The sequence below is a fragment of the Setaria viridis genome, chromosome 5 (genome assembly GCF_005286985.2).
Source record: "Setaria viridis chromosome 5, Setaria_viridis_v4.0, whole genome shotgun sequence".
Classification (NCBI taxonomy): Eukaryota; Viridiplantae; Streptophyta; class Magnoliopsida; order Poales; family Poaceae; genus Setaria; species Setaria viridis.
Genome location: NC_048267.2, coordinates 261358 through 287014, shown reverse-complemented (window position 1 = coordinate 287014; position 25657 = coordinate 261358). Strand labels below are relative to the sequence as shown.

General features: G+C 45.5%; 5 protein-coding genes across 5 annotated transcripts; 1 reads left to right on the top strand and 4 right to left on the bottom strand.

Annotated features, from left to right (window-relative positions):
* Positions 1-5825: 5825 nt before the first annotated feature.
* On the top strand, positions 5826-11564 carry LOC117856900 (protein NLP3). Its single transcript, XM_034739335.2, has 5 exons — positions 5826-6300; positions 7518-8077; positions 8253-8300; positions 8393-9347; positions 10249-11564. The coding sequence occupies exons 1-5, from the start codon at positions 6024-6026 to the stop codon at positions 11214-11216; spliced, it is 2808 nt and encodes a 935-aa protein (XP_034595226.1). The 5' UTR covers positions 5826-6023; the 3' UTR covers positions 11217-11564.
* Positions 11565-12520: 956 nt separating this feature from the next.
* LOC117856901 (beta-amylase 3, chloroplastic) lies at positions 12521-16466 on the bottom strand. Its single transcript, XM_034739336.2, has 4 exons — positions 15858-16466; positions 14180-14390; positions 13979-14095; positions 12521-13582 (listed from the first exon to the last, which is right to left on the bottom strand). The coding sequence occupies exons 1-4, from the start codon at positions 16370-16372 to the stop codon at positions 12791-12793; spliced, it is 1635 nt and encodes a 544-aa protein (XP_034595227.1). The 5' UTR covers positions 16373-16466; the 3' UTR covers positions 12521-12790.
* A 147-nt stretch (positions 16467-16613) lies between these two features.
* Positions 16614-18994, bottom strand: LOC117856902 (probable 2-carboxy-D-arabinitol-1-phosphatase). The gene is made up of 8 exons (XM_034739338.1): positions 18772-18994; positions 18243-18460; positions 17930-18049; positions 17743-17842; positions 17529-17668; positions 17285-17364; positions 17104-17202; positions 16614-16791 (listed from the first exon to the last, which is right to left on the bottom strand). The coding sequence occupies exons 1-8, from the start codon at positions 18878-18880 to the stop codon at positions 16707-16709; spliced, it is 951 nt and encodes a 316-aa protein (XP_034595229.1). The 5' UTR covers positions 18881-18994; the 3' UTR covers positions 16614-16706.
* Positions 18995-19299: 305 nt separating this feature from the next.
* On the bottom strand, positions 19300-21355 carry LOC117856903 (small ribosomal subunit protein uS8my). The gene is made up of 3 exons (XM_034739339.2): positions 21109-21355; positions 20398-20558; positions 19300-19868 (listed from the first exon to the last, which is right to left on the bottom strand). Exons 1-3 carry the CDS (start codon positions 21236-21238, stop codon positions 19770-19772), a joined length of 390 nt encoding a protein of 129 aa, XP_034595230.1. The 5' UTR covers positions 21239-21355; the 3' UTR covers positions 19300-19769.
* A 123-nt stretch (positions 21356-21478) lies between these two features.
* On the bottom strand, positions 21479-24027 carry LOC117858900 (isoflavone reductase homolog A622-like). The gene is given in 5 exon segments (XM_072294308.1): positions 21479-21796; positions 23230-23363; positions 23445-23670; positions 23750-23838; positions 23841-24027. Coding segments are annotated over 5 exon segments (954 nt in total).
* Between the last annotated feature and the right edge of the window lie 1630 nt (positions 24028-25657).

Sequence of the window (25657 nt, the reverse complement as noted above, 5' to 3'; positions counted from 1 at the left end):
ACTAGTCCGCTAGCTGCTTCATCAGATATATATTAAATGTATGTTTCATATATGCGAATCAAACACACACACACACCCAACCAACCAATGCAATGCAATGATATGGTGCAGCCTGCCATCATGTGGAGAATTGAAGATTCGAGCTACCAGCTCTAGTTTCCTGCCATCATATGTGTATTCTATAAGATCGAGGAGGAGACTTAGTTTTTTTATAAAAAAAACTCGAGGAGAGAACATTGTATAGATCTTATCAAGTTGCATAAGGAACTCCTCTCGTCTCTCTCTCTATATATATGACCAAATGCTCAAGGGCAAACCTTTTGGATGGACTAAAAATTAAAGTTTGGGCGTTTAAATTTTAGTTGGCTAAAATTAGTCCATCTTATTTGGAGCTAGAGCTAATTTTTAGTCCATTTATTGGTAAAAGTCCATTCTATTCTTAGGGGTGGAGGAGAAAACATGGTAAGATTTTAGCGGGAGGGTATTTTTAGTCTTTTGCCTTCGTGTATAAAATTAGCTCCCATTAGCTGGGTTTGAAGGGCTAATGAACTAAAGTTTAGGGGGTGTTTGGATACCAGGGGTTAAAGTTTAGCTCTGTCACATCGAATGTTCGAATGCTAATTAGGGGGACTAAACATGAACTAATTATAAAACTAATTGCAGAACCCCTAGGCTAATTCGCGAGATGAATCTATTAAGCCTAATTAATCCATCATTAGCAAATGGTTATTGTAGCACCACATTATCAAATCATGGACTAATTAGGTTTAATAGATTCGTCTCATGAATTAGACTCCGTCTGTGTAATTAGTTTTGTAATTAGACTATGTTTAATATTCCTAATTAGTATATAAACATCCGATGTGACAGGACTAAACTTTAGCCCCTGAAGCCAAACACCCCTTTAGTGGGGAGGTTGGCTAATTTTTAGCCCACTTTTAACCCCACTATTTGGATTATCAGAGTAGCCCCTGGATCCAAACAGGACCTAAGTAGTGTAGTTGGATGGTCCTTTATTTTTAGGTTTGCACACAAGGAAACTAAGATGTCCGGTTTACTTGTACCGGTACAATCTTATCTCCTACTTAAGCTTCTGTGGAAAAAAATTAAACATCATACGCCTTGCGCGAAGCTAGAGAAGGAGCATAATGTCTTCTTATCTTAAGAGAGGAGTATGTCTAGCCGGGTGCTTGCATTTGTTTTTATCCTGGGCCGGGGAAGGAAGAAGTTGGAGACAAATTAATTGGATTGGCAATATATTATTTCAGGCATATACATGTCAATTCGGTCAACTGTTAGAAAACTAAGAGGGAAGCTAGTAATATGAGTTATGTATACAGACGACGGTACCGTGTCCAGGACAGAGCACGGCAGTCCAGCATCCCAGAATTAAGAAAGCCCAGCTAGCATGGAGCTTTAGTTTGAACTGGGGCTAGCAGGAAACTGAACTGAACAACACATATGCAGCCGCGATTCCATGTCCCGATGAGCCAATGTGCAAGTAGGGGAAATTAAAGAAGATGATCGACGAGGGCGTGAGTAATTAATTCATAGACCCTACTGTCCCTCTCCGTGGAAGCAAATTAATACTAATCTATTAAGTTGACGAACGAGAGCTAGTATTAAGTTGACGAACGAACAATAGTAGTCGTCGTCCCTGTCGATGTCCACAGATACTTCTTCCATCCCACAAATATTATTCATTTAGCCTTCAAAATTTATCCCACAAAGAGTGTTCATGTAACTTTTAGACCATCCAATAAATATCCTCATAATACCTTCTGGCTCAGTTAACGAATCGATTATTTACTCCCACCATCAATACCCGAGCCAGACTCACTAAATAAGGAGAGCTAATAGGTCCGACAATTACTACAAGCGTGTATGCATAATTAATTATACTCGGTAATCCATCCGATTAAGAAGAGTTATTAGAGGTATTTTGAACTTTTAACATTGCTACTATCTTGTTTAAAATTTTCTAAACAAACGGTCTTTGTGTGGGACGGAGGGAGTATACAACATACATGTCGCTGTCGGTTTTGCTAATAATATATATAAATAAATGCTGCCTGCTGTATCATACATAAATTAATAATATGGCGATGACTATGGCCCGTTTGGTTACATTTGCTTATTTTTAGCACCCATCACATCGAATGTTTAGATACTAATTAGGAGTATTAAACGTAAACTATTTACAAAACCCATTACATAAGTAGTGGAGGCTAAACGGCGAGACAAATCTATTAAGCCTAATTAGTAAACATTTGCTAATGATGGATTAATTAGGCTTAATAGATTCATCTCGCCGTTTAGCCTCCACTTATGTAATGGGTTTTGTAAATAGTCTACGTTTAATACTCCTAATTAGTATCTAAACATTTAATGCGACACGTGCTAAAAATAAGCAAAGTGAACCAAACGCCACCTATGTGTCTCTAGCTCCTTTTATCCTGAAATATATAAGGTATTTTGGTGATCCTAAATCAAATTACAAGTTTGGCCATATTTATAGAGAACGATATCAACATCTAACACATCAAATCAGTAAATTATGAAAATCATTGCTCTTTTCTATAAATAAACTTGGTTAGGATAAATCAAAATGCCTCGTATTTCTAGACAAAGGGAGCAGTATGTATTGATGTTGAGGAGAGGCTGATGTTGGATGTATGTCGTGCACATATATATTTGTTGTTGATGTTCGTTGCGCTGTATTTGTATATGTGGACGCGGGCGATGCGATTCTATCTTTGTTTGGCACGCGGTTCTGGAATATGATCCTATTTGGATCCACACCAACTAAAATTTAGCCTGCTAAAATTCAGAACTAAAATTTAACTAGCTAAAGTAATAGCTGGCTAAAATTAGCTGGGTGTGTTTGGATCCACCGGTCAAATGAGGTATTTCTCAATCCTACCCATCTCTTCTACATCCCATCAAACTTCTCTTATCCTTCTCCTGCTCCACGCCTCATTGCATGGGCTCAGCTCCTCCCCACCCGACGCCCGTGTATCGACGGCGGCTGTGCCCCATCCGCGACCTCCTTCTCCCCTGCAGCCCGCGACGCCGTTGTCTCCAACCCCTCTACCCGGCGGCGCAGCAGGGGCTCGGTGATAGGGTCAGAGCAGTGCGGACGGTGAGGGAGGGGCTCCACCAGGGCGCCACTAGACCTGCCATCGATGCCAAGCTGTAGGCCATCCACGCCACCATCGCCACCGCGTCGTCCCCATCACCGCGCCACGCCCATCAACGTGCTCGTCGCGGGACCGGGCGGAGGCGGCGGCAAGCAGTGTCTCCGCCGGTAGCTCGACTCCTCCCCCACACGACGCCCTGTGCAGTGGTGGCGGCCGACGAACTGCGATGGGGGGAGGTCGTGGCGCGTGAGGGGCTCAACGGGCAGCGAGGGAGGCCGCGGCTGCCACCGGCACCACGCCCATCAACACGCTCATCGCTGGGTCGGGGCGGAGGTGGCGGCGAGCAACAGCTCCGCCGGCGGCTCGGTTCCTCCCCCACCTGACGCCCTGTGCAACGGCGGCGGCTGACGAACTACGGCGGGGGAGGCCGCGGCTGCCACCGGCACCACGGCCAGCCTCGGCGGCTGCGGCGATGGGGAGGGGCGCCGGCGCCGATGCAGCGGTGATGGCGAGGGGCGGCGGCACTTGGAAGGGTTGCGGGAAGAGGGGATCAGGTGCATGGCAGTGGGTATTTTTTGGAACTCTTAGGGGTACTTTGGACTTTGCTCACTTTTAGCTGGTTTTAGCTACTCTTAGTCAGCTAACGGCTAAAGTTCCTTTTGACTTTGGCTAAAGTTTATTTGGCTAAAGTTTAGCTGAGTTTTAGCTGGACATCTAAATTTTAGCCAAAGGATCAAACAGGAGCCATGTCGTGGCCTTTCCTTCGCAGGCACATTCTTCTTTCCCCTCCAGCATCCACTATACTACCGTACCAATACCATTATTTGGTGCTGGGCAAGTTGGCGTAGCAGCTAGCTAGCTGCTGCTCTCTTGACAGCGATGGAATATGCCCATTCAATTCGATCATTCATAGCGAGCTGATGGAGCTGTCTGCAGTCTGAGGTGGACGACGCGGACCTGGTGAAGATGGATGAATCGAATTAGGAAGCTGCTAGAAGAAGATGAACAAGACTAGTCATGCATCCTATTCCTATCCTACCAGCGCCTAGCTTGTGTATATATGAAGTGTCAATGTCATGAGCGTATATCAGGTACCTGTCGCCAAGGATTTTGTTTGTCGATCCCATGCCATCCAGCAACGCGTACACGAATGCCATGCTCGATCGCAGGTGGAAGCAAATAATGGATCGATAGATGTGCAGGGAGCTCGTGGATTATGAATAATGACCATTTCATCTGAGACGACAGTACGGATCGATACGGCAGGGAAGCTAGCCGGGTCATCACTCAGATTATTACATTACACTACTGAGATCGATATATATAGTATATAGTCAGTCGGCACCCAATTACTAGATTCATCGGATCCGATGGATACTCCCAAGAGCCGTTCGTTCCGTACATTCATCCATCTCGACCCACCCACTTGTATAATTCTATATGCCTCTCCATCGTCACACCACATCACATACATTCATACATATGCACTGTTAGTTCATCGATCTGCAGCTTAACTTCATCGGATCCGATGATGGTAGCCTGCAGTCGGACGATGGCGAAGCTGGCCGGCCGGCCGGCTTCAGATATGATGGACCGTATCCTATTCCGATTCCTACATACCACTGTACAAGAGATAGGCATAGTAGTAGGCTAGCTGCCGGTGCCGGGCGTTGCCATCTGAATCGGAATCTGGCGGAGGGAGATGCAGCTAGCGGCCGGACGGCGGTGGAAGAAGAAGATGCCGATGCGCACTGCCATTGGCCGATCAGATCCACGGCCAAGTGGACACCCGTCGCCATCACCACCAGGCAGCTGGTCGGCGATAGAATATTACGGTAGCTGCTCCGCCCGTCCGGGATTGGAGGGGGCTAGCCGAGCCGCTGCGACGCGGCCGCCGGAGTGGGACGCGGTAGCCGGAGCCCGGTGCGTCAACAGCGACCCCGTCCATCCATCCCATCTCCCTGCTCGATATGATCAACACGTGGTGCAGCGCCTTCCACGGCTCTCTCCCTCCCTGCTGTGCCTGTGGACCTGTGGTGGGCCCGCCGATTATTGCTATGGCCGTGTTGGAGTGCACCGGACATGCCCACCATTATTTTACCTCCATAGTCCTGGCCGACTGATCGACCAAAAGTATCCGATGGCATGGTAGCCACTTGGATAATAATCTGTGCTATAACCGATACGCGACAAAGTTGTTCAATTATCTGGGTGCTATGAACCAAGAAGTTTTCCCTTCGTCAGGCAACTTTTATGTTTTTTCTCTTTAGACAAACCAACTTCTCGTGGATTCATAGCTCAGCAAGCATAGCATGCACTTTCCGCTATGTTTATGCTCTTTCTTTTAGAACCACTTGTATTTACTACTTATCTCGCCGATAAATATGCTACATATCTAAATGAAAATGGCAAGAACCGGCATCATGTCATTGTTCCTATGTTCTCACTTGGAGTGAGAAAGAATTTCATAAATCCAAACCGTAACTCATAATAGAGGGCAAGGTAGATTCCGGGAGCCCCAGAGCAATAATACTCTGGTGGATGTAGATGTGATTCCTGGCAGCATTCATACACAGGGTCTGTGCTCGTGAGATGTGTTGGTTTTGCATTTGGCTTGGCAGATTGGCAGCCCACTTGTGGAAGGAATTCCATTATCTTATTCCGGTCCACCACTCCGGGGCGCGGCAGCACACGCACCACTTCTCCCTCCACCCCCGCAGCCACATTTGATCCCCCTCCCCCACATGGCACCGTGCCTCCTCCATCCACTACTCCCGGTCCCGGCTCCGGCTCGTCGTCGCCTTCTCCTCTTCCGCCGTCGCCGTCGCCGCTAGTTTTCAGGTCCTCCTCCTGCTCGCCGCCACCACCACCAGGCACCAGCACATGGACCTCGACCCCCCCACCTCCGGCCCCGGGGACGCCTGCTCCGTCCCCGCCGACGCCTGGCCCTTCGACTCCCTCACCACCTCCCTCCTCTTCTCCTCCGTCTCCGCCTCCCCGCCGCTGCCTCCCCTGCCGGCCAACTCCTCCTCCTGGCTCACACCGCCCTCCCCGCTCTGGCTCTTCGAGGACCGACACCTGCTCCCGCTCGAAGCCCCACAAGCGCCCGAGGCCGCCGTCGCAGCAGCCGTCGTCGAGGAGGTCCAAAGGGCCCGCTCCGGTGAGTTCTACTGTTTCTTCCTGGTTGGATCGTACGATTTCGCAGCAACTATTATTATTAGACAAAAAAAAAGGGCTGGAGATTCCCCCCCTCCGTCCCATGCCAGATTTTGTGCTCCGCTCCATCATCTTTGCTTAGCTTGGGCCTGCGTCGATTGGATTCGCGGAAAGCTGGAATCTTGCTCTTGTTCTTGTCACCAATACGCCACTAGCCTTATCAAGTTCCCAGCTTTATTGTTTGACTTTGGCCTCCTCCTCCTCCTCCTGCTGCCCTTTTTTATTGTTACAGACAACTCTAGCTAGGGGACTCCCTTCATCCGTGCCATGCTTATTGGCCTCGCCTCATATTCATAGGATTTGCCTGATCAGTTCTAGATCAAACAGAATCTTTGTGCTTCCTGTTTGCAAGAATATGGATAAAATGTCCTAAAGTTAGCCGCATCTCCTAGTTTGCAATTTGTTTACTTAGTGCAGCTAAGACTAAAATAAAACATGCCTTCCTTTCCCACCTGGTGGGGTCATGCTTCGTTTTTAACGCTAATCATTGCCAAGATTTGTTGATGGCAAATTGGATTCCACTAGGAGGTGCAAGGTGTACTTGATTATATTTACTGCCCATACAGAAACAAAGAAAGGAGAAGAGATCCTTCCTATTGTTGCCTGAGTCATTTACTACTTTACACTATAATGCATGGACTACTTTGTTCTGTCTCCTAGTGCTTGTGTGCTGTCTCTAAAGCTACCTCGTGCTGTATTTACTAGATTTATCGGTGGGTTATGACGCCACGGACTGTATGCTAGATTGTATTCAAAGTGGAAGCAGTTGGATAATGCCTTGCTTGTCTCATTATATTATAGTTAAGTTGTGACAATGAGATCAACTTTACTTATGTGCCGAATAAACTAGGCCATCTTCATTGCCACTACATTTCATTAGCTCTAGACTCTGTATTGTGCGTTCAAGCATTGATTTGCTTCTCTTTGTTGAAAGTTTAGACCGGCCACGCCATTTCCTATTAGTGTCTGTAGAAAATTTGGTCTGCCCATATATATAAACAGGGATTTAACTGTTCACATGAGCGCTAGCAGGTCTCGGACCAAACAGACAAGCATGAGCAGAACTTGTGCTTCATTTGGTCACAGTGGCATCCCTTTATTAATTCTTATAGGCTGCGATCTTAGCCTTTCTCCACTTACAATTCTGCTTCTGTTGTTCAGGGAATTCTGACACTACAAGTAAGAGGGTTGAACAAATCAATCCCAAATGGCAGTTTCACCTATCTCTGGACGGAGATGGCACAGATAACTCTAGCTTGTTCAAGGAGAGGCTTACGCAAGCTCTCAGGTACTTCAAGGAATCCACTGATCAACATCTGTTGGTTCAAGTCTGGGCACCAGTTAAGAACGGAGACCGCTATGTTCTTACTACTTCAGGACAGCCTTTCGTGCTTGACCACCAGAGCATCGGGCTAATTCAGTACAGGGCTGTATCCATGATGTACATGTTTTCAGTAGATGGTGGAAACGTCGGAGAGCTGGGGCTACCTGGTCGTGTCTACAAGCTAAAGGTGCCCGAGTGGACACCAAACGTGCAGTATTACAGCAGTACCGAGTATCCACGGCTAAACCACGCGATCAGTTACAATGTTCATGGTACAGTTGCCCTGCCTGTTTTCGATCCTTCTGCTCAGTCATGTATTGCTGTTGTTGAACTTATAATGACATCAAAGAAGATAAACTATGCCTGTGAGGTTGATAAAGTCTGCAAAGCACTTGAGGTTGGTCCCTTTTCTCATTCGTTGCCGTATGTTATTCTAGTATCACATACGCATTCCGGTGACAACTAAAAGTGCTTAAGGTTGATGTTAGTAACCTTACACATCAACTATAGCAACCACCTGTAGCCTGTATTTTGTTGAATTATCACCTTACATTTTGGTGATATTGCTGCAGGCAGTAAATCTTAAAAGCACGGAAATATTGGACCATCCAAATGTCCAGGTGAGCCTTCAATCATTACAATATGGATGAGAAGTTCTCCTGTTCATACTATGTGGTGGTTTATGTTTTCGTTCATCTTCTTCCTTACTCAGATATGCAATGAAGGCCGTCAGACTGCTCTGGTGGAAATACTCGAGATCTTGACTGTAGTATGTGAAGAGCACAAGCTTCCTTTAGCACAAACATGGGTTCCTTGCAAGTATCGAAGTGTATTGGCTCATGGTGGTGGTTTGAAAAAGAGTTGCTTAAGTTTTGACGGAAGTTGCATGGGGGAGGTCTGCATGTCAACTAGTGATGTGGCATTTCATGTTATTGATGCTCATATGTGGGGATTTAGAGATGCCTGTGTAGAGCATCACCTACAGAGGGGGCAAGGGGTTTCTGGAAATGCGTTTATCACACGGAAACCTTGCTTTTCAAAAGATATCAGGAAGTTCTGCAAGATAAAGTATCCCCTTGTACACTATGCTCGGATGTTTGGATTAGCTGGCTGCCTTGCAATATGCTTGCAAAGTTCCTATACTGGACATGATGACTACATATTAGAGTTCTTCCTGCCACCCGATTGTATCGACGAAGATGAGCAAAATGCCTTGTTGGAGTCTATATTTACTCTGATGAAGCAGTGTCTTCGTAGTCTAAAGGTAGTTGGTGACGCAGACTCGAGTTGGGTTTCCCTTCAACTTAGCAATGTGCTAAAAATCGAGAATGAAGAACTCAAGACAGATGCGCAATTTGATAACTCTGATGGTTCCCTTAATGGATCGCCTGAAGGTGATACACATGGAGGAGACCAGAAGTTTGATAATGGGAACAAGAAAGTTTCAGATATGCCAGAGGGACATTTGTTGGCTGATGACTACTCTCAAGACAATGGCACTTCTGCTAGCAGACCAAATGGCAGCGGTGCTTCTGATTCTTCGGTGCTTCATAAAACCAACAAACCCACTGAAAGGAGACGTGGGAAAGCTGAAAAAACTATCAGTTTAGAGGTCCTTCAGCAATATTTTTCTGGAAGCTTGAAAAATGCAGCCAAAAGCCTTGGCGGTATGCCTCTAATATTCAAATTCACTGTGCTCCTTTTTTAGTGTCCTACTCTTCCTGACCTATTGCTAACTTTTAGTATCCCACTCATTTGCAGTTTTGTTAATTTTTTCAAATGATAGTCTGGTTTGTGCTATTATTGGCTTTTACGTTGCATTCATCTTCTGTATTATTTATTTTTCTTCACAAATAAGCGAGTTTTGTTAGAGCTGACAGCTTCAGAGATTTTGGTGTGATTTAAGTTCATGGTGTTAGCTTGTTGGGAAGCCAGGGAGATTGTTGGATAAGTAACATCTTTTATTAAACTTTAGAATCATAGCAGACAGAGTCTGAACTGAGGCATTTGCATTTTGTAACAGGAAGGGTTGATTAGGGGAACTGGTGATTCTCTACCGTTTACTGTTGATCCATCATGGTTGCATAGAAAATCTTCTTATAACATGGAATCAACATAAAATACTAGTTGAGAGAAGGATAATAACTTGGTTAAACTTTATTTCCTTTGAGACTCAGAGTCTCAAACTGGATCTTCTGTTCACATAGCCATATTGCTTGGATAAATTTGTTGTCATGTCATGTCATGTATGCAGAAACAACCTAGCAAAATAATTATCGGTGTCCCTATATTTACTTGATGCTGGCAGTTGTCTATCAGATTTGCTAGCTATAGTACTGTATTACACCTTCCTATGCATGGCTGTGTGTTTTGCAGTGAAGCTTCATTTTGCTTTGTGTATCTATTGTGCGCTTCTGTTATAAACTCTCCTTACCATCTACTTCCTTTTCCATCGATTGCCATTTAGAACCTGAAGCGGGGGCAGAGGTGGCAAAACATTGAATTTTCTTTTCAATGATGATAACAATGTAAACTGTGGGAGCTAACTTCCTTTTTTGTATCTGGCAGTTTGTCCTACAACCATGAAGCGCATCTGCCGGCAGCATGGGATTTCTCGTTGGCCATCTAGAAAAATCAATAAGGTCAACCGGTCTCTCTCGAAATTAAAGCAGGTAATCGAGTCTGTTCAAGGCTCAGATGCTGCATTTAATCTCACATCTATCACAGGTCCTCTTCCTATTCCGGTTGGTCCTTCATCGGATTCTCACAATGTAGAGAAAGTAACTCAGAGTAAAGTTGCAGAACCTTCGAATCTCGCTGTTGATGGTGACAGAGATTCTTCATTGCAAAGATCACTTGAAAATGATGGCCATTTTGGTATACACATGGCCCAACAAGGATTTATAGGCAATAACAACGATGCTCAGCTTGAGGCGGACAAAGCTTCTCACTCGAGAAGTTCATCTGGAGAAGGCAGCATAAATTCACGTACATCAGAGGGGTCATGCCAGGGTAGTCCAGCAAACCGGACATTTGTTTGTAAGCCAATTGCTTCTACATTCGCAGAACCTCAACTTAATCCTGAAGAGTTTCACAAAGAGCCTTTTCAAGAACCACAGTTACCACTTTCCAGGATGCTGATTGAGGATTCTGGTAGCTCCAAAGACTTGAAGAATCTCTTCACTCCAGCAGCAGACCAACCATTTTTGGCCCCTCCCAGTAATTTGGTGTCAATGAAGCATTCAGGGACTGTAACAATAAAGGCAAGTTTTAAGGAAGACATTGTAAGATTCCGGTTCCCATGCTCAGGCAGTGTAACTGTATTGAAAGATGAAGTAGCAAAGAGGCTAAGGATGGATGTTGGCACGTTTGATATCAAGTATCTCGACGATGACCATGAATGGGTGAAGCTGGCATGCAATGCAGACTTGGAAGAGTGCATGGAGATCTCACGAAATTCGGGCAACCATGTCATCAGGCTGTTAGTTAGCGATATTACAGCACACTTCGGTAGTTCTTGTGGAAGCTCTGGTTGATATGCATGCCAGCCTTTTGCTTTGTTCAATGGGTACGAAAAAGTTCTTGTACCATGAGTTCAGTTTCACCTGTTGTTAATCTAGTTTTGTCACTAGATAGCATTAGCTGCTTCATTGTGTTTGGTAAATGATGTATCATTGTTTTTTTTTTTGCCCCCAAGAATATATGTAATTGTGCAGAATGCACTTCTAGTCAAACCATGTACATATTAAGCCCTTGGTACTGGAAATTCTGTTGTTAAGTTCATAAACCAGAATTGTTGTAATTGTGCATAAGGTCAAGGGAGGCACCTTGTTTTCCCATAAGAGACCCCTTATGTTCAAGGTGGCAAATCCTTTTGAAGGTTAGATTATTTCTGTAGTTTGCTAGTCTATGTTGTAATTACATTTATTCATGTCAATTCTTCCTAGCTCATAAAGTTGATCCATGCTGATTTTGAGTTGATATCAAACTGAATACTTGCCTCTAGCTTTACCTTTCAAATGGAATTTGCCATGAAGAACTAATTGTAAATTTGTTATCGATTTTTAAGACTAGCTTTAGGACAAGTGTTTATCCAGAGGACCAGGTATTGCTGCAGGAGAGTAGCACGATAACAGCATATGCTCCATCCAGCAGCACCCACACGAACAGGAAACAAGTTTGAATCATCAGCTCACCTAACGCATAGGGAAGCTAAAGCATATACAACCTTATTATCACTGCAAACCGCACCATCAGGAACACAGATGGAACTACGAGCAATAAAACACTAGCAACAGGAACATATAAGATCTAAAACTCCAAAATAGAGCATCAATAGATAGATTATTTTTTAAAAAAAGGGTACTGGTTTTATATTCTGCTGATAAAATGAAATAGTTATGGCTTTCTCAAGATTAAACTAGATTTTTATTATTTTTAGAAAATACATATGTAGGCAAAACCATCTTTTTATACTTTAATGGTCAAAGATTCTATTTTTCGAGTTTGACGACCAAATCAGACTTGGGCGATAATTCAATGATAAAAATGGACTTCTTCCAAATAAAAACTAGATAAATCCATTAAGGCATGTTCAAAAATCTCCAATCGAGCCCAATAATAATTGTTGGTCTAAAGTTCATAAATTTCATAACTCTGACTTTCTGAACACCTTGCTGTTAACTAGTGAATATCAGCAATAACAACACAAATCATACTACTGCTACACAGTATTCACTTAGGCATGCTATAATATAGTATAAAAAGAATCATATTGGAAAGGGAAATGGAATAGGGCTCCAATGGTTCCTATGGCGGCTACAGGGCCCTGTTTTCAGCATGCTATAGTAACAGAGACATTATGTTTTCAAGATTCAAGATTGTTCACAACAGCTACACCAACCATCAGTTTTGCAACAAATAAATACAAGATTTGGACCATTTGGTCGACCAATGGCATATGCATGAAACTAATATAGCATATCCCTGCCTGCCCTTCTGGCAACTAAAAGTGAGCCATATGCCGAGCGGATCTTCTCCTTTCCATGTTGTCAAATCATTTATGGTTGAAAATTACATGTACATGATTTCCAATTGCTTTTGACAACTTTCATGTATATGCACATGCCCTACTAACTACCCAAACAACTGACATTGAAGACAGGTATTGCTGCCCTCTCCTGACATCTAGTCTTGCTAGAAAGGTTCTGGCATCTGACATCTGCCTAACAAACTTCGTAAACCGACTCCAATTGTGGAACTCAAATAAGCTTTTGTTCATCCTAACATAGTTGAAGGAAAAGGATGTTCCTGAACTCCGACCTGAATAGAGCCGTGAGCTTCTTATCACTTGGTTCAGTGATGCATCATCCAGCCTTGTCACAGAATTTTCACCATTAAGGGGAAGATTGCACATTTTAGCAGCACCTACAAGCTGCCGAAGAGTCCCTTCTGGACTGCTCTCAGGATTTGTTCTTTCCGTGTCCCTCAGGTCAAAACAACCGCAACACAATGCAGCTTTGTACTTGGCAAACATTCGAGCAATAGGAAGGTAACCATCTCTTAGTAGGGTATTATAGTAGCCAGCTGTCAGTTCAGATGGGTGTGCACAAGTATAATAGTGCCAATGTATGCCAGCAACCTTTCCTGAGATGGTCACGCCAGTACCAGAGAAGATAGCATCAGCTATCATGCATAACCTTTCTCCATGGAGGACAAGCATTCCTGAATACCACTCGAGGAAAAAGCGACCATAAGGTGTATCCCAATATCCTCCATCAGCGTGAAAAAAACTTGTTTCTTCAAGGTTCGGCTGTGAGCCATCTGTGCCAGTTGAACCACCACTCCCCCACTCTTGGATCCCAAGAATCTGTGCATGAGCACTCAATGATGCTTGCATAAACTGTCAACAGAACACATATATTAATAATTCAATCTTCTAGCGGAAATATGGCGTCAGATGCATGGTTCTGAAATATGTGTTTCTTTCAATCATTTCACCAAATGCAGAGTTGCCCTCGTTATGCATGACTCAAACGACAAAGTAGAACATAACGCACACATCATTTCTACAAATGCAATCTCCTTACATACAGACCACTTGTATGAGCTCAAACGATAGGGAGCTAACCTATATTACTTACTAAGTTGAAGTCACAAACAACCAGACACATTGCATAATCCAATTACCCGAGTAGGCTAAACAACCTTGAAATTGATCATCCAATATGACCCCACCCCACCACCAATATTCCATTTTGAAGTGATTTAATAGTAAGAACCTCATTTCGCAATGTACCTTGTCATAACATTGAAATTCCCCAAGTTCAGATGAACTGCCTGGCTGATTTAGCTTCTCAGTTGGGCATGACGGATACCTAAGCTCACCTCCTGGGCCCATTCCAACTTGAACTTCCTGAAAGACAACAGCTGTAAGACAGATACATCCTTTTGGTTTACAATAAATCTTGTGTGCTTAACTACCAAGGAGAATACAAACTGTTACTATGGCCCCAAGGTAATCTTCGAAAGTATTGCGGAAGCTTCTCATGAAGTCTGAGTAAGCCTGCATAGGTGATCTTCCTTTCAGAACAGGAAGACTATCACACCCCAATGAGATGTATTCTTTGTTTCTCTGCTGGTATCTATTGGTATATGACAAGTCTGGAACCTTATCCATCTCCTCAAGCACCCATTGTGGTAAAGGAATCCTGGAAGGAAGGAAATTCTAACCATTAATCACAAAGAAGATATACTTTTTGTGTGTATCAATGCAACACCTAGTGAATTAAACTTTGCACCACAGCAATAAAAAGCGTGAACAGCTTGACTGAAAAAGGCACAACTTGGAAAACAAGAAAGGAAAGCAGTTACTGAATGGCAAAAGCAGAACGGGTTTATTTCACAAATGGCTAATATAATGTCATGTGGCTCCACATTACTTGCTAGAGCCACATGACGTCATATTAGCCACAACTTGCATCAATGTTTGAAGTTGATTGTAGCTGCCATACCAATGATACTTTTGGAAAAGAATTGGTGCTAGCACATCGTGGGAAATAGTTAGTGCTAGCACATCCGATATCAAAAGACGATGTTCTGGGGCATTCCATTGATTATATGCTCAGGCTCAGGTAAGTCATGGAAAAATTCATGTTGGCCTTTTAACTATTACATCGATGATTCACAAAACTACAACCGAAGCATCATAGGCTATTGCAACCACATATAACTAGTTCCCATGCAATCATATTGCAGTAGCCCCTAATGAGTTGAGCCTAAACAGAAAAAATGTACCAGACTCTCCGTATCTCTAGTATCTATTAGATTCCTCTACTTGGTCTTGATAGTGAATATGATCATTTCGTATCTCTGCGTAGAACCAGCCTAGGTAAAACCTCTTCTGTAGCGACTACAATAATAAATATTGGCTTGTATTTTCTTGGACCATAATTGTGGCTCCATTATTGGGTGTGAATGGGTCTACTGTGGATGTTTTTTTTTTCTAGATGCAATTAGAGAACTATCAGCATATTGCATTCCATGCTTAGCAAGACAGTGTCATCACTAAATATGGATGGGGTTAATAAAACAATGAACCATAATGACGCAAGTTATCTGCATCAGTGACTGAGGGTGCTTTTTTACTAAAATTTTTGTGCATCATAGTGCAACAAAAAAAAATGCTTGTCATGTGTAGAAAAGGAGAAACACAAAATATTACTAGAATCATGTCAATTTCCATAGCTATTCAACACAATGTTATCTCAAAGCATTCAATTCAGGCTACAAGCTTGTCTAACAGTATAAACAGGCTTAAGCGCAGACGTAACAGGATGACTGAGAATTCAAAATCAAGAATAAGTTGCAATAGAATGCTACAATGCACCCCATTATGCCGCTTAGAATGAGTTTCTACCTGAGAGAATACTCTACTTGCATAGCATAAGCAATTCACATTCATCACTTCTCACGTAATTCGTAGTGGGGTAGAAATGCAGGGTTCTCACTGCAATTGTTTCAAGTGAGCTTCAACATGCACCCCCTCAACCCATATAGATTTGAATTTTACATTTGTCAGCAGAAATGTTCAACTAAAACCTAACAAAGGAAGTGAGGAATAGGGAAAAGAGGGGCCTCTTCTGGAGCTGTGGGCGAAGTTGGGGAGGGAGACGCACCAGAGCGGGTCGTGCGGGCCAGCGCCGCACTGGTGGAAGGCGAGGATGGCGCGCACGCGGAGGCCGTGGTGTCGGGCCATGGCGGCGAGGTCGAGGTAGCCGGCCCAGTCGTACTCCCCGGGGCCCTGGCGCTCGACGACGCCCCACCAGAGCTCGACGGCGACGCCCGCAACCCCGGCGGCCGCCAGCGCTGCAAGCGAGGCCCCCATGGCGCGGCGGCGCGCCACGCGGCCCCCCGGGCCGACGGCGTCGGCGGGGAGAGTGACGTAGACGGGCGCCCCGGGGGGCTTGGCGGGTGGGGGAGGTGGCGGGACGTGGAGGATCTCACCCCCGCCGCCGCTGCTGCCGGCCCCGGAGAAGGAGGTGGAAGAGGATGTGCGGCGGGAGGAAGAGGGGCGGAAGCGGGAGGATGGGGAAGAGGAGGAGGCGGCGATGCGGGTGAGGGACCCGCGGCGGGGGAGGCGGCAGGAGGTGGAGGCGGGAGGAGGGGGCGGCGGCGCGGTGATCGCCGCCATTGGAGGAGACGGAGCCGCAGCCGCCTTTGAGAGTGTGTGTGTGGTTGACCCTCTCGGGCTGCTCGACCGATGTGTGCGTGTGTCATGTCCTCAACCACTTTCTTTCTTTGCGGTGCGTTTTGGTAGCTAGCACACCATCGCCTCCTCTCCTCTCCTCTCCTCTCCTCTCCTCTCCTCGTGTTTGGTTGCATGCACCACATAATACATGGACGAATGATTCTAGATGAAGTGGTTCAGTCAATTTGCTTGTACAATATGGTTCTAGAATAATGTATTAAGCAGGATAATCTCATCCTGGATGAGTTGGTCCAATTCATCCAGCTAAACAAAAGGATCATCGTTTCATACATGAATCAAATGATACAACCAACCAAACATGTCCTCTCCGCATCCCTCCATGCAGCCATGCATTTTTTTCCCTGAAATAATACACCTGCACATTATCAGGGCATTGCTTCTTGCTTCAACTTGAACATTTCCCGTAATCTTTAACCGTAGCAATGTTTTCGGTGCTGCCTCGCAAGTTTTATGGATGGAGATTGACAGTTGCTCAAAGGTTAAATGACATTCACACGGACAATCACATCTGACGGGGTCAGCTATGGTTATGTGCACTAAGGCCACATTTTACCAAAGTCATTTAATTTCAAGAATGACTTGTCTAACGGAAGATACAGGAAATACAATATAGTGCAAAACTAAGCTAGTACTGATAGGTGTGATCACTGTACATGTGTGCTGTCATATTGAGGGCTTGAAGCATAGCTTCTCCATGCTTGTTAACCGTGAAGACACACATGCCACCATTGTTTACATCAGTGGCACGGAACCTGCATTATTCGTAATCATTTGAAAAAAGAAAACATTATTCGTAATCATTGTTTACATTATTGTTATGAATAGAAAACATGCCTCTCAGGAGGGAGACCCAGTGCCGTGCAGACGAGCGCGCGCAAGATGGATTTGTGCGTAACCACCAAGAAGTTTTCACCCTGTCCCAACACAAGTTTAATTTTTTTTTCTTTTGATGAAACAGGAGGGGATGAACCCCTGCTGGATACATATTAATCAACAAAAGAACAGTCTAAAAGGAACACAAGTAGTTTAATTTTTTTGAAGAAAACAAGTAAGCAGGCTAGGAGAGGTAGGTTGATACCGGAGTGAGCAAGATCTGCTCCCAGGCTTGTCTTGCTGTTCCCCACAACTCCCTAATTGGGTACATGCCATTAACATGAAAATTTGCAGGGTCCTCCCTCCATTTGGTGTACAGCTCTGGATATTGCTTCTTAGCATCCGCTGCCTCCAAGTAAGTCAATTACATTTAATTAATGGGCAATAAGAATAAGGAAAGCCACAAGGTTTATTCATACCATTGGTCATGCCCTCTAAGAAGAAGAGGTGTGCCTCTTTTAGTGAATCCAGAAAAACAAGGGGTTTTTCCTTCCCTTGCCAAATAATTTCGGCAGTTGACTGCATACAAATGTCACTTGCACATTACACACATATTCACATCGTTCGTAATCACATTCATATAGTAACTAGGCTTGGAATTGGAACCTTTGCTCGTGAGATAGGACTAGAGAAGCAGACGTCAAATTTCATGTTCGAAAGAGCATCACGACATTTCTCTGCCTGCTTGGCACCGGTCTCTGTTAACACTGACAGATTTGAGCTTCCCTAGACAAAAGCAACGATCTCATGAATGGATCCAAAAGGCGCATCCTTTTTTTCTGGTCACTTGAACAGATAGAAAGGTACCCCGAACGAACGAATAAAATGATTGAATCGCAACTCTTTTGCAACCATACATCCATCTCCAACGTAAATTAAAAGTTGCGGAGAAAGCAAGTGATTGAAATGTGACACTAACCTGGACACGGCTTTCGGCGTTCCATGAGCTCAAGCCATGTCTAACAAGAGTAATCTTCTTGGACGAGGTTAGAGTCTTGCTGGTGAGTGATGTCGTTGCTCCAGTGAAGCTGTAAGCAGCACCGGTGACTGCTGGAAGTTCATTTTCAGCAAGGCTCTGCACAGATACATCGCTCAGACCACTATGAGTTGCTTTGATGGAAAAAGCCCTGAGTCTGCCTAAAACAGCAAGAGTGACAATTAACTGTCAGCATCAGCAACATAAGTTACCTGTTCCAAATATGTTCAAGTTATAACACTGATTTGGAGTACTAGAAAGTAGTGACTAAACATATGGTCAGAGTAATAAGCGTATACAGGGGGGAAAAAAGCATATGGTCAGAGTAATAAGTGCATACAGGAAAAATGGCGCGCAGTAAAATTGAAGTTTAAAATCCCAAAAAGGATTCTGAAGAAACATTGCAGCTCACAGCTCCTAAAGGCCAGCAGCAGAACTAAGTGAGGAAGGAAGGAGGGATAGAAAGACACACCTGTGGCGCGGCTGCGGAGGAGGCGAGGAGAGCGCGCGCGGCCGGGGACGGGCAACGGCGGCGAGAACGCCGTCGGAGAAGGCCGCGTGGGCAGCGAGCCGGAGACCATTTCACCTCCCCGGCGGCCGGCGGACAGAAAGAACGGTAGGCGCTGTTGGTTTCTTCTAGCAGCAACGCCTGTCTCTTTCTCAACTCTAGATAATATGGAGTTACCTAGAAATGTTAGCATTCAGCCCGGACCATCATATGCTACGTGCAGTACGCGACACCCATGAGAAATCTCTCTCTCTGTTTTTTTCTGTAACACATCCCATGTCGCTGATCACCACAAATTCGTGGAGATATTTGTGGCACGGAAGTAGCACCACAACCGCAGCATATTCTCACCAGCATGCAGTGAACAACAAGGTTCGTATCCTGACAACAAATTCACACATATCCCAGCCGATAGACATACGGCACGCAGACGCAGCAACATCAGTTTCTTTCAGCATCTGTCACATTCACCGTTCATCAAACACACGTATCTAACACAATTCTTTTCTTTTATGAAAAAAAAGACTGGCTACAAGCAGTACTGCAAACAAGAGTACAAGATCAGAAACACAGCCCAGACAATGACTGAACTACCAAAGCCAAAGCGTGTTCAACTTCAACCCTCTACAGGAAAGATCTCAGAAAAGCGTACATGGCAACTCCACAAGATCACAAGAACCGAGCTATGCTTCTTACCCGGATCATAGAATCTCAAACTAGCAATACCCATATATCTCCAAAAACCTAGATGCAGGACAGATCTAAATGATATCATTTCAAAAGAAAAAATTACAGTTTTCCTGTTTAACAGTTAGCATTTCCAAGCGCCGAGAGCCGTACTTTTGACATGTTATTGCATTTCTTGTTGGCAGTGAACAAAAGCAAAACAGCTCTCAAAGTACAAACAGAATGGGCTCGGCCATAGCCCATTTGCCTCATTCAGAACAAGAGAACGAAGCTCCTCAATGGAAATAGCCAAGGACCTGACCACCCACATTCTGCCTGATTGCTTCCTCATGATCCAAAACACCATTTGGAGTAGTAATCACAACATAGCCCCACTGCAAAGCAAATCAGACCAAATAAAGAGGAAATGTGTTAGTGATACCACACCAACTACATGTGAAATATATGCTCTCGATCTGTAGCTAAAGTGAGAAGCATGACCATCCAAGGGCTAAGGACAGGTTTACATGCAGATCTATCCTAGTGGCTAGCACATTGCATGGGTACAGGTGAGGAAATCTGAATAGAGTATGCTCTAGATCTAAAATTAAACTGAAGATACAACCATCCAAGGTATATGACAGGTTTATATACAAACCTAGCTTACTGGATAGCACATGTAATGTAAAAAACAACACACACACCCCATAGGCAACCATATCAGTTAGTTGTCTGATACGTTCATCATCAAATTCCATGCTTTCGCCCAATTTCCAAGTCAAAACTTAAAATTTAAACTGAGATTGTAGTGGAGGAAGCTAATATGATTACAAAAAGAGAGAGAAAGTAACAGGACATGCAAATGTCCATAGATATGAGTAGATAAGGTTCGCCGAAAAAAAAAGACATGAGTAGATAAAACACCTGGCGTGTTGGGAGCATCCGAACCCTGTATTGTTCTATTTCCTTAGCTCTGAGGTCTTGCCTGTAAGTAAGAGCTTTGCAATCTTTAATACGTCCATGAAGCTCCACATTAATTTTCCCAACTCTATGCGGATCAGTGACCTCAAAGCTTTTGATATACCCTGCGAAGCATCGATAAACTCCATGAGCACAAATTTTTAGAACAACAAAAGAATGTTTGTCATCCTAACAAAGACTTGCAAAATCTGTTTGCAAACTAAATCTCGTTCAGATTTCAACAGATGAAGGGGGGCAAAGCACTTGTTTGTTCAAAAGTCAAAGAGAGGGCACATATTAGACATTGATTTGGAGCCGAGATACTGCATTTTATTAACATGTATAATGAGGCGATGAGAAGCACATGGTTCTGAAAGCCAATTTCGATGTCAGCATGAAGGCATCAGTTCCTCTTTTGCATTGTCAACCCGAGCCCTCTAGCATAATAGTTGTTGATATAAAGACTTGAATACTCACAAATCACCCAATAGATGCACTTCTCCTAGAAATGGGGTTTGCCAGCGACTTGAATCAGCATCAAAGACCTAACTTTGCCAGCAATGATGAAGGAACCTCTTGGGTAAAAAATTAATCGGAGGACGAGACGAAGGTGGAGGGGCGAGGCTACCAGACGGCGGTATGCTAACTTGTAAGCAACGGAAGTGCATTGCATACCTCGGTGCTTCATGATGTTGAGGAAGGAGACCATGACGCCGGAGATGGGCTGGAGGAGCGCCGTGGCCTTCCCCCGGCGGTCCGCGTTGACCATAGTGCGCAGCGCGTCGTTCAGGATGCGTCGCCCCATCGCGAGTACTCTCTCCTCGCCGGCGCCGCTGCCCGTTCTGCTTCTTCCTCCCCGAGAAATCGCGCTCGCAGCCGCCGGCGCTCGCGGTAGGCTGATGTGGGGACTGGAGGAGGAGGAGGAGGAGGAGAAGGCCGAACGCTGCTCTCTCTCTCGGCAGGCCAAGCCCATGCGCCATGTTTGGGCCGGACGGAGCAGGCCTCAACGGCCCAAATGGATGTTCTCTTGTGAAAGAAAACACGCCTACTGTAGCGCTGAGCTCACTGACTGTATGGAAAACACCCATGGGGATGGGGTAGTAGGAACAATAGGATCCACACGACACCGGCCGAGAGCGTTGAGGTGGTCTTGGACGGTGGCGAAGTGGACGTCCGGGTAGAGCTCCGTGGCCTCGACGCCGGCCGACGCGTTGACGGTCTGCTCGCAGACGCCGCCGCCGCCGGCTGCCACGGTGGCGTGCACCATGGCAAGCTGGAAGCTGAGCGGCATCGGGGAGTCCTGGATCCTCCTGAGGAGCTCCTCCAGGGCCCTGCTGGTCTTCTCCTCCCAGAGCCGCACTGCACGAGGTGGCTGAAAGAGCACACGTTCGCCGCAGGCCGCACGTAGAGGATCTTGTGATGGCAACCGCGCTCATGTCCTTCTCGTCCACGAAGATCGCTATAGATTACAGGATCGGAGGAGTACTTTACTATATGTAAATAATGGTTCAAATTAATACAGATCGATGGAACTATAATATATTGTTCGATAAGATCGAATAATGCATATATGATCGATCGAATACCTCGCGTGTTGTCGTCGCTTTTTCTAGGCCTTGTTTAGTTGTCAAAATTAGGAGTGCCAAAATTACTGTACCAGCACTGTAGTACACTGTAGCGTTTCGTTTATATTTGTGAATTATTATCCAAACATTGACTAATTAGGCTCAAAAGATTCGTCTCGCAAAGTACAACAAAACTGTGCAATTAATTTTTAATTACGTCTACATTTAGTACTCCATGCATGTACCGCAAGTTTGATGTGATGATGAATCTTCTTTTTACATAGTGCCAAAGTTGGGAGTTGGGGGTGAACTAAATAAGGGCTATATGCCGCTTTTTCTAACATGACATGGTGCAAATCCCTAGGATCTTGCAACGTGTTTTTTTAATCTGAAATTATGGTGACATGGTGATGGGTTAAAACGTGGCATGGTGCACACCACATGCGATTCTGTAACATGACCTTTAACCTGAAATTAGTGTGACATGGTGATGGGTTTTTTTTAACGTGACATGATTCATATCACTGTAACATGTTTTCTTCTAACGTGTGTAACATGTTAGTGCAAGAAAAAAATTCTACAGAATCCTATCGTTCCCAAGTCATATAGTTGGGATCTATTTTTTGTAACGTGACATGTGACACCATATATGGCCGTCAAAGATGTACAAAATCAGGAAGCAAGTCAGCCAAAAATAAAGTTTGCAAGTCATAGCTATGGCATGAACTCAACTTTATTTCTGTATATTCATCAAAAAGTAAATAAATTTTACTATCTTGATATGTTGCGGCTTTAATTTCTTCCATCTTGGAAAACACGGGGACTACTCCATCCCAAAATCGGCTTGCTGAGATTGAAAACGTAAACCGTAAACACCTCTGATTTTGACCATGCACTAACCGGCCGGTATCTTCTTAATTTCCCGCTAAAAAAATCTCCAAGAAATGTGGACGTCTTGTTGTTGTCAGTTGCAGCCAAAAGGAAAGAAACTGCATGGATACATGCACATGCAGTATGCATTCCTCGGTGGTGACCGAGATACCCGCTTATTGCCTTTTTTTTCCTATAGGTAATTGTTTTTCTCTCTTAAACTTTAATGGCTCAGATTTATTTGAAGTCTTACCTCTTAAGAGGTAACCGGAGTACCTTAGCAAAGCCTTGTGTAACCAATTATTTGACAGCCTTATTAGTTGAAAGTTCTTAACAGAGTCATCAAAAATTGTCATTGTCGCTGGTTGAGGGAGCAGAGTTTGCTTGGCGGCCGCACGTGTAGTATCCTGTTGAGAGTGCGAGGGTCTTGCACGGCCTTGATAGCCACCCTGCTCATATCCTTCTCGTGTACGAAGAACCCTGTTTGGCAATCATGCATGATTGAATGTAATAAGTATTTGATTCATCAGTATGCACAGTCACAAAGGCATGCATGCATTATTTGTACTTGTCCATCGCCAAAGATGGTGGCCGTCGTGTGTGGAGGACCGTCTGCTTCAGGGTTTCCGGCCCTCGGGAGCAGGAAGCCTTGACACCAGTAGCTGCAGACGATGGTGCGAGGAACCCCTGCAGCTGTGAGAGCCTCGCGGACTCGGACTTTGGCGCCCAGAATGCTCCTCGCCGGCTCCAGCATGTGCTCCGCCACCTCCACGTCGCACCCGTATTCAGATGGCATGAACCGCTGCAATGCAATGCATCGGATTATTCGGTAATTGTGTGCCGACGATGCAGATCCCAAAATTGTGGACGACGCGACAGACCTTGATGTTGCCGGCTTCCAGTATGGCGGCCACAATCTTGAGTTGGCTGAGCACCTCCTCCGGCTAGGTGTGGCCGACGGCGGAGATGAACATATGCAATCAATCACCAAGCTGGCCTTGGCAGCGTCGGCGGCGACGGTGGCCGGCCGGACGAGCACGGCCGTCGGGTGCGCGGCGTTGAGGCTCGCCGCCACGAGGTGCTGCTCGATGATCCCCGTACCACCGATCACCAGGATCCGAGTCGTAGCACTAGTATTGCTCAACACCAGCATGTCCATCGATCTTTCTTTATTTGCATTGGGTTCACCAAACAATATGTAAGCCTGAGCTGCAGCACCTCCATCTCGATAGAAAACCACATGGATGGCTGCAATGGTATGAATGATGATGCGTGCCGTGGACACAGCACCCCTCACTGCTGGGATGCCCCTTAATACTGATCCAAACCCCCCTTAGTACTGGTTGTGCAATTGGTATTACTATCTTCTTTAGTACCAAGTCAAATAATAAGAGGTATTAAAAAATAATAAAAAAGAAATCTGCTGACCGAAACCTCGGTCGCACCCCGCCGCCGTCCGCCAAAGCGCCGGAGCCCCAGCCTCACCCTGCCGCCGTCCGCCCGAGCGCCGGAGCCCCGGCCGCACAACCCCTAAGCCCCGCACCGAAGAGAGAGGGGGAGGAAGGGAGGCGGCGTACTTATGCTACTCAGCCACCGCCGCCGATTGCTGCCGCCGCCGCTCCTCGGCCCACCGGTTACCGCCACCACCGGATCTGAGGGAGAGGTGGTCGCTACTCCATGATTCACGCTCTCCTTACTCCGCCACGCCCTACCGACGCTCCGCTGCCACGCCCTTCCGCTGGAGCTCCGCTGCTCCTTGCCCCGCCACCGTTCCTTGCTCCGTCATGCCGTGCCGATGCTCCGCCACCTTGCCGCGTCCTCCCTTCTTGCCTCCGCCGCTCCTCGCCACATGTAAGAGGTGAGGGGCGAGCGGAGAGGGAGGAGAGGGGCAGCGACAGGAGGAGCGGCAACGGGATCCGTGTGGGGGAGAGGGAGGGGATTCAGCTGGGGAGAGAGGGGGGATTCGGTGGGGAGAAGAAAAGAGGCGTGGGTGAGAGGATGAGGGGACGAGCGGATAAGTGGCGGGAGGGAGGGTGAGCGTGGGGTGAGAGAGAGAAGGGGGGCTGACGCGTGAGGGGAGGTTGCGATTTAGTACCGGGTGAAGCCTCCACCCGGTACTAAAGGCCCTCAGCTATATTAGTAAAGATTGGAGGCTTCAACCGGTACTAATTTGTGACCTTGAGTACCGGGTGAAGCCTCCACCCAATACTAAAGGGGTCACGAGGGGCTCCTCGAAGACTAGCCGTTAGACCCGGTACTAATGTAAGCATTAGTACCGAGTCAAAACGTAACCGGTACTAAACCTCGTAACAAACGAATGCTGAGTTTTCTAACCGCGACCGCTGGTTAGCTGCAACACGTTTCCTTTTTTGGACGAGGATGGACATGCACGGTGCACGCTAACATCTGAATGCATGCATTATATTTACATTAGGTGTGTTTGGATCCCCAGACTAAATTTTAGTCCCTGTCACATTGAATGTTTAGATACTAATTAGGAGTATTAAATATAGACTATTTACAAAATCCATTAGCCTAAACAGCAAGACGAATCTTAGCCTAATTAGTTCATAATTTGACATTATGCTGCTACCGTAACCATTTGCTAATGATGGATTAATTAGGTTTAATAGATTCATCTCGCCGTCCAGCCTCCTATTAACTCATATTTAGTCCTCCTAATTAGTCTCCAAATATTCGATGTGACACGGATTAAACTTTAGCTCTAGGATCTAAACACCCCATTATTGGCTCTCCATGAGTCAGATCGACCGGGGCGTCTTGTCCCT